This window comes from Prenolepis imparis, unplaced genomic scaffold (genome assembly GCF_030444845.1).
Source record: "Prenolepis imparis isolate NDT839.2.m4 unplaced genomic scaffold, iyPreImpa1.0 SCAF_12, whole genome shotgun sequence".
NCBI classification, from domain to species: domain Eukaryota; kingdom Metazoa; phylum Arthropoda; class Insecta; order Hymenoptera; family Formicidae; genus Prenolepis; species Prenolepis imparis.
The window spans coordinates 6,532,596-6,546,519 of NW_028141170.1; the positions used below are offsets into that span (position 1 = coordinate 6,532,596).

Sequence of the window (13,924 nt, forward strand, 5' to 3'; positions counted from 1 at the left end):
TATGTAAAGAATGATAATTATATCTTAAATTATGTAATACGAATTAAAAGCAATCAATATGTACATACAAATAAGTCTTATAATTTCGTTTGCATAATAAAGCTTAAGGCAAAATCTTAAGCAATTAATTTTAACTCCTCTCATCTGAAAAAAATATTAAAATATACACCGCTTAGTTTAGTTACTTTAATTTTACTTTTTCCAGTTAAGGGTTACTTGAATTCAACGAAAATTTCGTTCTTTCGTTATTTTAATTTTCTAAATGTTACACACACATACACACATACATATTATCATTTAATTCAAGGATTATTTCAGTCAATATTTAATTGCAAAAAAATTGTAAAATTTCATGGAAAAGTAGGTATATCTAATCTAAGAGACAGTTGGCGATTCTATATAAATCCGATTAATCGTGTCAGAGAGAGAACATTAGCAGTAGCGATAATACGGCTAGTAACTACCAGTTACAGTCATTAGAACGCAGAAACTACATCAGCGAATTAATACTGACGTTGATTAATCACTATAACGTCACGATAACGCCGGAGCGTTACAACATGTCGCTCCAGACAACAATTATCTTCCGACACTGCAAAGATTTATCTCTTTACGAAGTAACGGAGCAAGGAACGATTACGAGATATTTTAAGCATGGAATTATACTAACCCATTAACTTTGGGATATCGTTTAATGCGAATCCGCGACTATACGCGAAATTATCTAGCAATTAATACTTCTATATGTATCTACATAATATCTGTCTAATTAATAACTTATTGAACCTATATTGTGTTTATATACATACACAAGTGAATTGTTTGTATGTAAATAAGATAAACAAAAAAAATAATAATTAGATAGAATAATATTTATTCTTCAACATAATTTCCTTTTAGCTCGACACACTTAATCTAATTATGTTCGAGGGTTATTATATCATTTTTATAGAATAATTTGTTCAAACTAAACGAGCTCTTCAAATCAAATTAACAATAATCAAAATAACTTAATTATCTAGATCTAGAATAAGGCTAATATCTAAGAGCTCTTCAAAATAACCATTCAGTATCGATAACTTCACCAAAAAATTTTCTTTCTCCGAAACAATACACGACTTAAGATCGAATTGCTGTCGAATGTATGTCAGATTTCACCCCTTATGACTTTCATTTTATTTCCAAATCCGAAGAAATAACTCATCAAAATTCTGTAAATGACTATTTTGGAGGGTTCGTTTAGATCGAAAAAAATTGTTCTATATAATGACCCTCTAACATCATTATGGTAAACATGTTGAACCAAAAGAAGATTATGTTGAAACATAAATACCATTCATCCTAAATATATATTATTTTTCTTTTCTTTACCTTATTTATCAAACAGCCCATGTATATATATTTATGTATGTATATGTATATACTTTATCATTTCTCATGCGTCATTAGTTAATTAAATAGTTTAACTAGTTTAATAAAATTAAATAAGTTTGTAAATGTTTAAAAAGCAAAAGAGAATATTTTTCATTAATTTCAAGTGAGTGCATAAAAAGAAAACAACTTACGGTTTCTCTAAAAATTAAAAGAATGTGTGAATCTGGGCGACAAAAAATATAATACTATCAAGAGTTTCACACAAAAGATACCCAAAACACTCCCAAGTTTCAAAAAATTCCCAAATATTCCAAATTTAATATATCCTTTGCTATTTTCTTTCTTGGATTTCTTGCACAATACGGAATGCATCTTTCCCTAATGGACAACATTTCATTCGCGCCCACGGTACCTGAATCCAATTTTGCGTCCCTTCTCCGGATGAGAGATATTATAGATTATAGGGGGTAGGAAAAGCCGTTGGTGGGGCGCTTCCTCTTCTTTTCGAGGCGAACAAAGCACGTCATTGTACACAGACACGTGTGCTTGTGACGTGCTTGGTCGTGCCCCTCTTTCTCTCTATCTCTCTCTCTCTTTTTCCTCCTCCATCATGCGTAGCCTTCGTTACGGCACTAAAGAACGTTAGCAAAGCGATAGAACGACGCGGCCCGCGGAAGACGTCGGTGTCGCAACGCTGACGCTATTGACGGGCCTCCTCTTCGCTTCCTCGTCTTCGGAGCAACAAGCGGCGACTCGCAGAGATTTTTGGCAGCATTAACGAAGCGGAGCACACACAGTTGAAGAACGGCGAGCGAGCGAGTTACGACATTAGCGAGAGCCAGCTCTCTTGCACAGAATTTCCGGGACCTTTTTTAAAAGTTTTATGGGGTTGAACGTTTGTGTCGCAAATATCGTTCAGATATTTAATGATTGTTTATGCATGGAAGTGAAGAACTACGTCCAATAGAGAAGATACACATCTGTATTGTGTAAAAATAATAAAGAAGCAAGATTAACTGATGATTTTCGAAGTGTACTGAACTTATAAAGGTGAAGAAAATTAATCGAACTGATGCACCTCATGTATACAGTGAGCGTGTCTTATTTGTAATTATTGATAAACAAAGATAGCAGTGAAATGGCATCCAATCGCAGTATGTTGAAGGGTAAGTCGATGGTTAAAGAAGCGAAAATTAAATAGCTAAACAGAAATGTTTATTCTATGTCATTTGAAAACATAGAGGAAAGACTTTTTCTATTTAAACTATTTTATTATTTTCTATTTAAACTCTAAAATTTTGGCCAAAGGTTCAAAATAAAAATTTAAGTCCACAAATATTTATTAGAGACTGCATTACTTTATCAGATTGTGTATCACAATTTTGATAATATTATTCCAAATTTTGTTCTCAATAAAATGCGACATTTAAGAGAAATAGAAATATATCGGTTTAGAAGATCTATTTTGACATTTCTTTCCTCTGCGACTATATATTTTCAACAAGATAATTTGAATAAAAATAAGAAGCGTGTGCATAGTTCTATTAACATAATTACTTAAAATAATGGTTACAAAGTGAATATAATGAATATAATGAGTAAAGAATTGTTGGAAATGAATGCAATTAATTATTTATGATAACTATTATAATTAGCGCAAAAGAGAAGGTAGCATAAAGTGTGATAATAGCAGAGAATAGAAATAATTTGAACTGACATTTGCCTTGTCCTTCGTTGAATTAATAATTAATATATAAACTATAGACATCTCATTTTATGTGTATGTATGTATCAGAATACACAAAGAGGTCACATGTTGCACGCTTTTAATTATAAGATCAAAATTTCGTGATTATTCGCATTAGTAATCTGTTATCAGAAAAAAAATATATAAAAACGTCATATATTTAAAAAAATTAAAAAAATAGAGTGCAAACATATGAAGTATAAACATATCGCTTTTGATTTGACCAAAGTTCTCTTACAATTCACAAATATTATTCTTAATGTTTGATATAACATAAGATGTTTATTAAACTTTCATCCATAAAAAGTGAAAAAGATTCCGTAGCTAATTTCATTTGTTTTACACACCGTATGTTATTTACACGTATGGCGTTTCAATTCGATCGAATAACACTGTAAGATTAAATTTAATCATTTTCATGAAGATTTTTTATCGTCCATAAGTATTGATAAAAATTATTTATTAATAAAATTGTTTTTTCAAACATTAAATTAAAAAATTAATTAAGATTCAATCAATCATAACTAAAATAAAAGATTTTATTTCGTTATAGTACATTTTTTTTTAATACTCGATAAAACGATAATTTCTCGAAATGAGACAACCTTAATATGTATAATATAATTTTTTTAAATATTATTGTAACTATGTTTGTGTTTTCATCTATTTTTATTTACGTAAAGTAAGGTTAAACGACTCCATTTAACACTCTTAGAAACGTATTCTAAGTATTAATCGTTTTATTGTAATGTTTACAAAAAAATCTCCTTATATATTAATTATATATAAATAAAAGTATATATCTGTAAAATTGAATTATTTAAATACAAAGAGAACAAAAACAACAGTTAATATTATTATATTTTTTTAAAAATATTTTTTGTTTAACAAAAATTTTCTTTTGCAAAAGTACAATCTTTCCGAAAAGAATAACAAATTTTAAATGTGGGCAGGACTTAAATTGCGCGCTTAATATACCGCGACAGACGACAATAAACGCAGTTTCCGCTTAGACGTTAATATATTCTTAAAAACAGATGATTTGTCACAAGAAACCGCATAATTCAACGAACTAACGAATTAAAGTCATAAAAATAATAAAGTAAGAAAGTAATGGAAATAATACTGTAGTAAAAAAACATCAATTTTCGGGAAATTGTCTTTTTTCTCTGTTGTCTATTAACTTTAAAAACCAAGTAATTTTTTAAAGGCATATTATTAAAATATACTTATACAAAAATATCTCTTATCAAAAAAATTAAATACAACTATTTTATTATTCTTATCAATATGTTACTAATTGTACACGAATTATAAAAGTATAAAATATTAAATGAGATGATAAAGTATCTAAAAAATAAATGAAAAGATAATAAATGCTACATAATATATATTTAAGAAAAAGATATAATGCTAATTTTCTCATGCATTTTTCAATTCGAAAAAAACATGAGTGAAATAGAATGTAGAATAATGAGAAAGACATTAAGGTGCATTGGTAATTTGATGCCTAGCATATATGTATATAGAGGAAATGATCATGCATATATAATGCAATGATCATGCATATATACTATGATCTCTGAATGAAATTTCCATGAAATATAGCATAGAGAGCATATTGTCTATTGCGATTGAAAATATCGCGAACATTCTTTGCCCTGAACCCTCGACTGACTGCTCCTGAGGTTAATATGTGTCATCGACAACGTTTGCGTATCATCGACAGAAAGCGGTTGTGCGAATTAATAGTCGCTCATAGTCCATACAACGACGACGCACCAACCTCTGATCTCCATCCAATGAGATACGAATTCATGTAACGACGCCCGCAGATAACACCGTCTGCATCGTTAAACCCGTGTCTTGACCCGAATCGATGTTTCCGATCGTTTAAAGTTGCGAGTCATCAAACTTGGCTTTGAACAGCACGCAGGTACGCTATTTCACGCCTACGCGAAACGACGAAATAGACCCGATATAAATAACTCGCGAGAAAACGTGTATTGAGTTCTAGGTGAAGGTCGTGATAGTGCCTACAGAATAACGAACGAAATGCATGTCAATGCAAAGATGCGTCCCCAAGAAATTGTGAGATAAAACAGAAGGATATCATCCACTAACGATAATTTTCCGAACTTTTATAATTTATTCTATATATAGTTTCTACTAAAATTGTTCTTTGTGCCGCGTAGTTTTCGCGATTTAAAATATGATATCATATTATATCGAGATCATTAAAATGATATGACCTTCGAATCGGCTTGATGATCAGGTGTAAAAATGGCCATAAAACTTATAATTAAAAACACTGACATGAGTACCATTTAAACTGACCCTGCAATGACGTGCAAACCGAGATGCATCTTACATGCGTTAACATGATTTTATATAGATTTATAAAACGCATTAGAAAGATAAAATAGTGCAGATTGCTTGTTATGACTGAAAAGAGTATTATTGTTTTTAAATAAATAATATTAACATAACATTATTTATTCTAGATATTAATTAATAAAGAATAAGTATTATAATTATCTTTGACGTCATTTCGATTAATTTGATAATGAGATATAGAGTATTCATTAAAATTATATATTAATAAGATTAATAATTCCGAGGATTGGAAGTGAATTATGTTGGATTGTAATTAATTTTTAATGATTGACTTTTAATGATTGTCAGGGGTTATATTTATTATTCTTTCACAAATTATCATTGGTACTTTTCATTAACGATTCAAAATTTTTCATTTTGGCATTCATCAACAACTTAAATTAAATAATCAGGGTATTGCATTATGATCATGCGTTTTATGTTTATTATCAGTATTTTACGTTTATTGTTAGCAAACGTTCGAAGTCGACGAATTTAAAATAGAAACGCAATATATTTAACTATTGTGCCAACTCCCAATTGCCACACGATCAGGGAGTGTGATAGTCGCAATAGCGGTTAAGTGGATAGCGACGACATGCAAAATAAGTAGACTCTTAATTCGCGAACATCATTATCATCAACTATATTGGATTTTTAAACAAGCACTCCTCTCCAATCGTCCGAATCGTCCATCCACGATCTCGTCTCTTTAAATGCAATCCTATGTACATAAACAACATATATAACCAATAACGTTAAAATAAATAGAAACATATGGCTAACATGAGAAAAACTATGGAAGCGTACAACTAATTGTAAAATGCCAAAACGGTCAATTGGCTATTCAGATCAAACATGAAAAGAGAATTTACGTTGACGTAAATGGAATTTAACAGATATACATATGTCAACAGATATGTATACAAACATACATGCTGATTAAAGTGAAAATAATGAACAGACGATTTCTAATCAGTTTCGTCATCATCGACATGGATTATTAGTAATGGCATTTCCTCGTACGACACAAACCAACGAAGCAAGAAACAGTATAATCCACTCGCTAACGGAAATAAAATTTTCTCATTTAAAAAACATGATTGCATTAATTGGAAATTAATCATTAATGAAATTAATCACAGAAGTGTTGTGCGTTATATTAATATAAATTATATTAATATAATAAATAAAATTACAAATAAATTACATTACGTGCAATATTAAAATTACAATGACGTGTAAATGTTATTTATTTTACACGCGCGTGTGTGTAAATATAATTTTTTATTTGTGTGAGACACGGATCCCCAGAGTGTATTCCCGGTAAACTGAATATGCTTTTCTTTCAATTTGCATATTTTTTTACCAATCATCAGCAGAATCAATTAAGTCATAGCGACAAAAAATAGCTAGCTAGTGCTTATGTCGATAATTAAGTGAATTCACACGGAAAATTGCGAAAGACGAAACGACTTTGACGAGCACGAAATCGCTAAAATCGGTTGAATCACGTACTAGGTGATAAGAATGCACCTGCCTGCGATTTTATTCGACCTTCCTCGTGAACGTGGTTACGTCAGATATAGTGGTTATATGTAGCATGACTTTACGTGGACAATACACATACATCCGCATAAATAAATGCAAATTGTTCATACGGATTCTTTGTAAGCGCCGCGTTTACATACTTTTACGGCTCGAGATGACTTAATAATCGTTCACGGATTGATGACCGTTCATCTTCATTGCTCGAGATAAAAACGTGTATTAAAATTGTGCAACGATATGTTGAAATCGACTTCTTTGTTGCTTAACTCGCGTTTCGCTGTTGTAATAATTAAATGCGTCAATGATAAGAACCCGCTTAATTGTCATAAAAAATACTAAATTCTGTCAAAATAAATTGTTATTTCTCACATATAAAAATTGATAAATTCTGCTGAAATAAAAAGAAAGAATCAAAACATAGAATCACAATTCTATTTTGCAATCGCGATTCTATCATTTATTTGTTTAAATCGCGGGATGAAGTTTATTTTCAATTAATGATATTACGCGAAAATTATAGACCAACCATCTCATTTTTATTGAGAAAAAAAAATCCATTTTTTAGATCAAAGTAAAGTAGGCCAAGAAAATCGTCATTAATTCATGCGCGCTGGAATTTGTTATATAAAGTACATATATGGTGATTTCATTGTATGTATATTAAAGCATCGAATACTTGTGCGATAACCGACGCAAATTCGCGATAAGCAAAGTAACTAGATTATTGCATAGCTATTACAAGACGAACGATGTAAGACGATCTAATGCAGAACGGACTATTAATATCGGGGACGAGGTGCGCCTGTTTGTGCGTTGCGACTGACTAAGTACGGGCTTGCCCGCCACTTTCTGCGAGCTTCTTTACTTCCAAGACTCGTTCGATCCATTGACGTAAGATTTCGCAAAACTTGGAGCTTTCGCGCTCCACGTAAAGAAACCAGAAGAAAATTGGCCCGCTCGCATCATTCTTGAAATAATTTCAGCGGTCTAGCAATGAACGTGAAAATTGTCGGAGGTGGACAGTGGCCGAGGTCTAACACTACCTATACGACAACTCATTAAAGCAAAACAGACACGAGCAGATGACTCGTGAGTTGGCACAATTGCAATGTACATTTAATTAATCAATTCTGTTGTGAAAGAGGCGCAACGATAATTCGAAATTTGGTCTGTGATAACGTTCATTTGATAATAAAAGCTAAAAAATGGCGTGATCTCTGCTCGCGCGTTTCAACATCCGGGATTTCCAACGATGACCTCGAGATGAGTCGCGGACGTGCCGAGATCAGTGATGGACCGAAAATATACATATGTGGTCGCGTGTATCACGCGCGTGTGTATTACGTAAAAATTGTTTACGCCGCTTAAGATATGTGACGCACTCTTATCAACTATATACATATGTATATATGTATATTAACGTCCTGTTTTCGATCAAATACATTAGGTTTTGACTGTAATTGTGTAAAAATCCTAGAATAAAAGATGATAAATGAAGTTAAATTAACATCATTCGAATAGAATGGAAATCAAGGAGTGAATATAATATTTTTCGGATACCTATAAATATAAACTATAAACTATAATTTTTAAAATATTCGAATACTTTTATATAAAAAGTGATTTGGAGAACTAATTATGTGTTTAAAAAATAAATAAATAAAAATGCAGAAAAAAAGAAATTGTAATATAATTAATTAAAGAGATTATTACTTATATTATTTTCTAATAATTTTATAGCACAAACAAACTCTACACAAACAAACTAGTAAATATAAATTCTATTAAATATATCTTTCTTGTAGATGATTGTAAAATAATATACATACATACATATATTTTATCTTTCACTAAAAATCAAAAATATTTAAAAATTCTCCCATAATAAGAAAGAAATCAGAAAGAATATTCAAATCGACCATTATTTTTGCATTGACTTAACATCGAATCTACCGAATATTCGCGATCGATTTAGAGTCACAACAATGACCGGAAATGCGTTTGCAGATCGCCTCTCATGCAGACAGGTGCTCAACATCATGGTGATTCTCGGCTTTATGTTGAACTACATGCTACGCGTGAATTTGACGATAGCGATCGTCTCGATGGTGACGCCGGACAATAGTAGCAGTCAACATTTACATTCCAACGAATCGTCGTCGGACGAGTGCGCTGCCCGGACGGCGATGATGAACGATCTCACCCCGAACGACACCAGGACCCCAGCAATTCACGTCGACGTTAATAGAGTCAACGAGACGAATAACGTTACTACGTCCCCATCGTTCCCACAGCGACACCCGGTTCGTTGAGACTCACGTAAAATCGAACTTGCACGGTTAACGACCCCGTCGAACGAGTTCTTACATTTAATATCTTTAAGAAACCAACGCGAAATTTATGCATGCTAATTTATTCATGATTAATACGCTATAAAATTTTTTTTTTAGAGCGAAAAAAAATTATTTTTGCCTTAATCGCGCGCACGATTATCTCGTGAACATTTAATTAATTCGTTTGAGTTCACATCTTAATCTTAATTTCTCTCTCTCATAATTTTGAAGTCTCTTCACTCACTTTTCCTAATTCTTTTGTGAATTTTCGATTTTTAACCTCAGGAGGAGCGACCCCAAACCAAATATCCGTGGAACGAATATGAGGTGAATCTAATTCTCGGTAGCTTCTTTTGGGGCTACATATGCACGGAGATCCCGGGTGGTCGGCTCGCGGAAGTAATTGGCACTAGGAAGGTCTTCGGCTACAGTATGCTGGTGTCGAGTTTCATCACTTTGCTAACACCGATAGCAGCCACGTTCGGCTATGCCTTCATCGCCGCGCTAAGAGTAATACTGGGATTTATGCTGGTACGTCGCTATTTTTCTATGAATTATTATAATTAAGATGAATGCGTATAAATATACACGTCCGCTTCGTGAAAATCTAACCGACAACTCGCGTTTTGAATCTATCGAGCGTCTCTGTCTCTCTGTCTCTCTTTCTCTCTCTCTTTGTACATAATCTCTCAAAATTTATTAATTAATATCTCGTAAATCAGGGTGCCACCTGGCCTGCCATCCAACCGATGACTGCTCGATGGATTCCACCGACAGAGCGTAGCAAGTTCGTCTCTAACATGATGGGTAAATGGATCATGATTTAATTCGCTTCGCGCGCGCAATTGTGTAGTCAGTTTCGCGTAAATGAAATAGTCGCCATAATCGTCTTTTTCCACAATTCGAAAAACCTGAGAAACTCGAAACGTACAAACACACGACAAAAATAGCAGACGCATAGCCGTTTTATGGCGCGGAGATGCGCCGGCTGCTTTAAACGCGGCGCCATAAATTGCATCGTTATTTGCAGCCTCGTCGCTCGGCGCCGCGATAACTATGCCGATATGCGGTTTCCTCATCGACTCACTTGGCTGGGAGTCGGTCTTCTATGTGACCGCCACGATTGGGATTATATGGAGTGTAGCGTGGTTCTTGCTGGTGTTCGACTCACCGTCGCAGCATCCGCGCATCAGCGAGGAGGAGCGACGTTATATCGAGGATTCGATTGGATATACCGCTACCAACAAGGTTGTAATAGCAGTTGTAGAAAGCGTCTATTTTAATTCCAGTGATAAATTATTTTAATTTATTTTAATCTTTTCAAAGCAAGCAAAGTAGAGAAATGCAAAGATACATTTAAATTTTGAAAAGAATTATTAGCACATTTCTTGAATTGTTAAATAGTGCGATTTCTTTACAATTATCTGTCTCAGTGTGTGTGTGTGTGTGTGTGTGTGTGTGTGTGTGTGTGTGTGTGTGTGTGTGTGTGTGTGTGTGTGTGTGTGTGTGTGTGTGTGTGTGTGTGTGTGTGTGTGTGTGTGTGTGTGTGTGTGTGTGTGTGTGTGTGTGTGTGTGTGTGTGTGTGTGTGTGTGTGTGTGTGTGTGTGTGTGTGTGTGTGTGTGTGTGTGTGTGTGTGTGTGTGTGTGTGTGTGTGTGTGTGTGTGTGTGTGTGTGTGTGTGTGTGTGTGTGTGTGTGTGTGTGTGTGTGTGTGTGTGTGTGTGTGTGTGTGTGTGTGTGTGTGTGTGTGTGTGTGTGTGTGTGTGTGTGTGTGTGTGTGTGTGTGTGTGTGTGTGTGTGTGTGTGTGTGTGTGTGTGTGTGTGTGTGTGTGTGTGTGTGTGTGTGTGTGTGTGTGTGTGTGTGTGTGTGTGTGTGTGTGTGTGTGTGTGTGTGTGTGTGTGTGTGTGTGTGTGTGTGTGTGTGTGTGTGTGTGTGTGTGTGTGTGTGTGTGTGTGTGTGTGTGTGTGTGAAAAACTTACTTAATTATTTTTTTTCTTCGAAGATTCATTAATATGCTTAAAATATTAATTCGATATTTTAATTGCAGCATCTGCCAGTGCCATGGCGCTCAATTGTCACCTCTGGACCCGTTTGGACTATTGTGATAACACACGCATGCAGCGTTTTCGGCTACTTCACCGTCGTAAGTCAGCTCCCGACTTACATGAATTATATCTTGCACTTCAACATTAAGGAGGTGCGTATTGTCAATCGTAATAATAAATAAAATTCGTTAATGTCGCATTGATACTCAAGAATGAAAATTATTTATAGAACGGCCTTTTATCTTCGTTACCCTATCTCGGCAAGTATATTTTGTCCACCCTGGCTGATTACCTACTTCGCATCAATAAGCTATCCGTAACTGCAATACGCAAAATTTTCACGACATTCGGTGAGTAAAGCTTCCCAAATGTTTTCGCAATTTTTGATCTCTTACATAATTTAAATATGACAATGAGATGAGATTTTTTAGATAATTAAATAATGCATGATTAAATTTTTCTGATATATATAGAAATAAATAAATTATTAATTCTCGTAATTGGACCAAAAGATTTTATTTTCGATTTTAATAAAACGACTCTAATTTTCAGCTACTCTAACTCCTAGCATCCTCATGGTGATTCAAGTATATTACGGTTGCAATCGCACGGCATCGGTTGCCATATTCACCGTTGGTCTCACTATAAACGGTGCCGTGACAGCCGGTTATCTAGGAAATGGTCTCGACATCGCGCCTAATTTTTCCGGAACCATATTCGGCATTGCCAACACCTTCAGCTCGATAGGCGGTTTTCTAAGCAATTTCATGGTTGGCACCATCACGTACAAGAATCAGACTTACACGCAATGGACCATCATCTTTTGGACCTTGGCAGCCACATACTTTATCGGTGCCCTGACATTTGCCTTTTTCGGCACTGGCGAATTGCAAAAGTGGAACAATCCGCCCAGTGAGACGAAGAAGAACGGCGCTACCGCGGAAGAGGGTATCGAATCGATTCCTCTCAAAAGTAAAATAATTTCGTAGCATCTTGAGAGCGACAACGCTTTTCCTTAGACTGTCAAGACGTTACGACGATAGAAGCGTTAATTTATCGCATTGCGATAAATATTCCAAATGGAACAGTATTCGTTTTTATTATCGTGAAATGTTAAATCAATTGATTGACCCTGCTTGGCAATAGCTTGCGAAATATCCCTGTTTTTTCACTGCCTGCTAACTTTCCGCTTAGAGTTAAAATATGTCTTTTAAGTCGCAAAATCGATGTAATTTATTATTATCATAATTGTTTTATATTTTACCTCTAAGTTGTAGAATGCAAAAAAGAATTGCAAAATTAAGAACATTGATTTTTAAAAATGAGTTTTATTATAATTATATCGAGTTTTCTTTTTTACGTTTGCTTTCTTAGATGTGCTAAGTTCAGGGTCAATTAATATAGGATAATTGAGTGCGTTTTTACACTCACTTTTTACTGATGTGTATTACGTACAATTAGTTTATATAGTTACCAAAGGAAAGAAAGATAAACGGCTCTAAAAGCGTTTAGTTTAAATTAAACTTATAGTATAATTTGTTGATACGCAATTTTATAAATAAATGTTTAGCAAATATCTGTCTTTTACTTTAAAAATAACACAAATGACGATAATTACTTCAAAAATAAAAAAAAAACTTGTCATAATTAATACCATGTGTACAACATATAAATTAATGATATGATAAAGTTATATATTTGTACATATATGATTAAAAAATGATTTTCTTTTAACGATAAAATAATGCATTTGAAAAATTATTAATTATTAATTTTTCAAATTTGAACAGAAAAAGGATGTGATTTTTGCCATAAAATAATGCATTTGAAAAGTTATTTATGATTAATTTTTCAAATTTGAACAAGAAAAGAATGATTTTTGCAACATTTATTTAGTAGCCTCATTAAAATTTCGACAATGCTAGCTATGAAGACAAAAGTGCTATTAATTTCGTTAATGCAATACTGACAAATAAGCTAAAATTTTAGAACACACGTTGATAAAAAGGATTAATTATATCGTCACACAGTATCTATACTACAAAAACAGCTTACTGACTGTTAATATTGGTAGGTGCCAGCTCAATGTAAATTGTAATGAGTGCTTCTTCGTATATTCTCCAACCAGGAGATGGAGTTGGATGTTACATAATTGTGTATAAACGCAGCCGTTTAATTAATGACCTTTAAATTCTAATACTATGTACCAAAAAAAGACAAACGTTTATAAAAGCAGAAAAAGAATCCCTTCATTAAACATGGATTAAATTAGCAAGTTAAAATTTCTAGATAGATAATTCTTAACTAAGAGTCCAGTATACTTCTTTCTCAGTTTCCATCATACAAATACTTCGGTAACTAACAAGTTTAAATTAAAATCCTACAGAATCTAAACCTCGTTAGACCAAAACTTTGTTTCTCAAAGAGACGCAAAATTCTTCCTTAATTTAGATGTATATCCAATTAATCCTTGAAATAATTCAGACTAGCTCTCGCGG

At 33.3% G+C, this 13,924-nt stretch overlaps 1 protein-coding gene across 2 annotated transcripts; it reads left to right on the forward strand.

Annotated features, from left to right (window-relative positions):
• Positions 1-2,009: 2,009 nt before the first annotated feature.
• On the forward strand, positions 2,010-13,711 carry LOC145943620 (putative inorganic phosphate cotransporter). 2 transcript variants are annotated; one of them, XM_083051276.1, is made up of 8 exons: positions 2,010-2,540; positions 9,056-9,351; positions 9,667-9,912; positions 10,104-10,188; positions 10,412-10,629; positions 11,429-11,578; positions 11,656-11,776; positions 11,979-13,711. In XM_083051276.1, the coding sequence occupies exons 1-8, from the start codon at positions 2,513-2,515 to the stop codon at positions 12,413-12,415; spliced, it is 1,581 nt and encodes a 526-aa protein (XP_082907402.1). In that variant the 5' UTR covers positions 2,010-2,512; the 3' UTR covers positions 12,416-13,711. The 2 variants fall into 2 exon arrangements, with proteins under 2 accessions (XP_082907402.1, XP_082907403.1); XM_083051277.1 differs by lacking the exon at positions 2,010-2,540 and adding an exon at positions 4,716-5,057.
• Positions 13,712-13,924: the final 213 nt, after the last annotated feature.

Excerpts from the sequence above, each read along its gene's own strand:
- LOC145943620 (XM_083051276.1), top strand. The coding sequence starts at position 2,513 with ATGGCATCCAATCGCAGTATGTTGAAGG. Across the intron at positions 10,630-11,428 it reads GATATACCGCTACCAACAAG|CATCTGCCAGTGCCATGGCG; the intron begins GTTGTAATAGCA and ends TTTTAATTGCAG. Across the intron at positions 11,579-11,655 it reads TGCACTTCAACATTAAGGAG|AACGGCCTTTTATCTTCGTT; the intron begins GTGCGTATTGTC and ends AATTATTTATAG.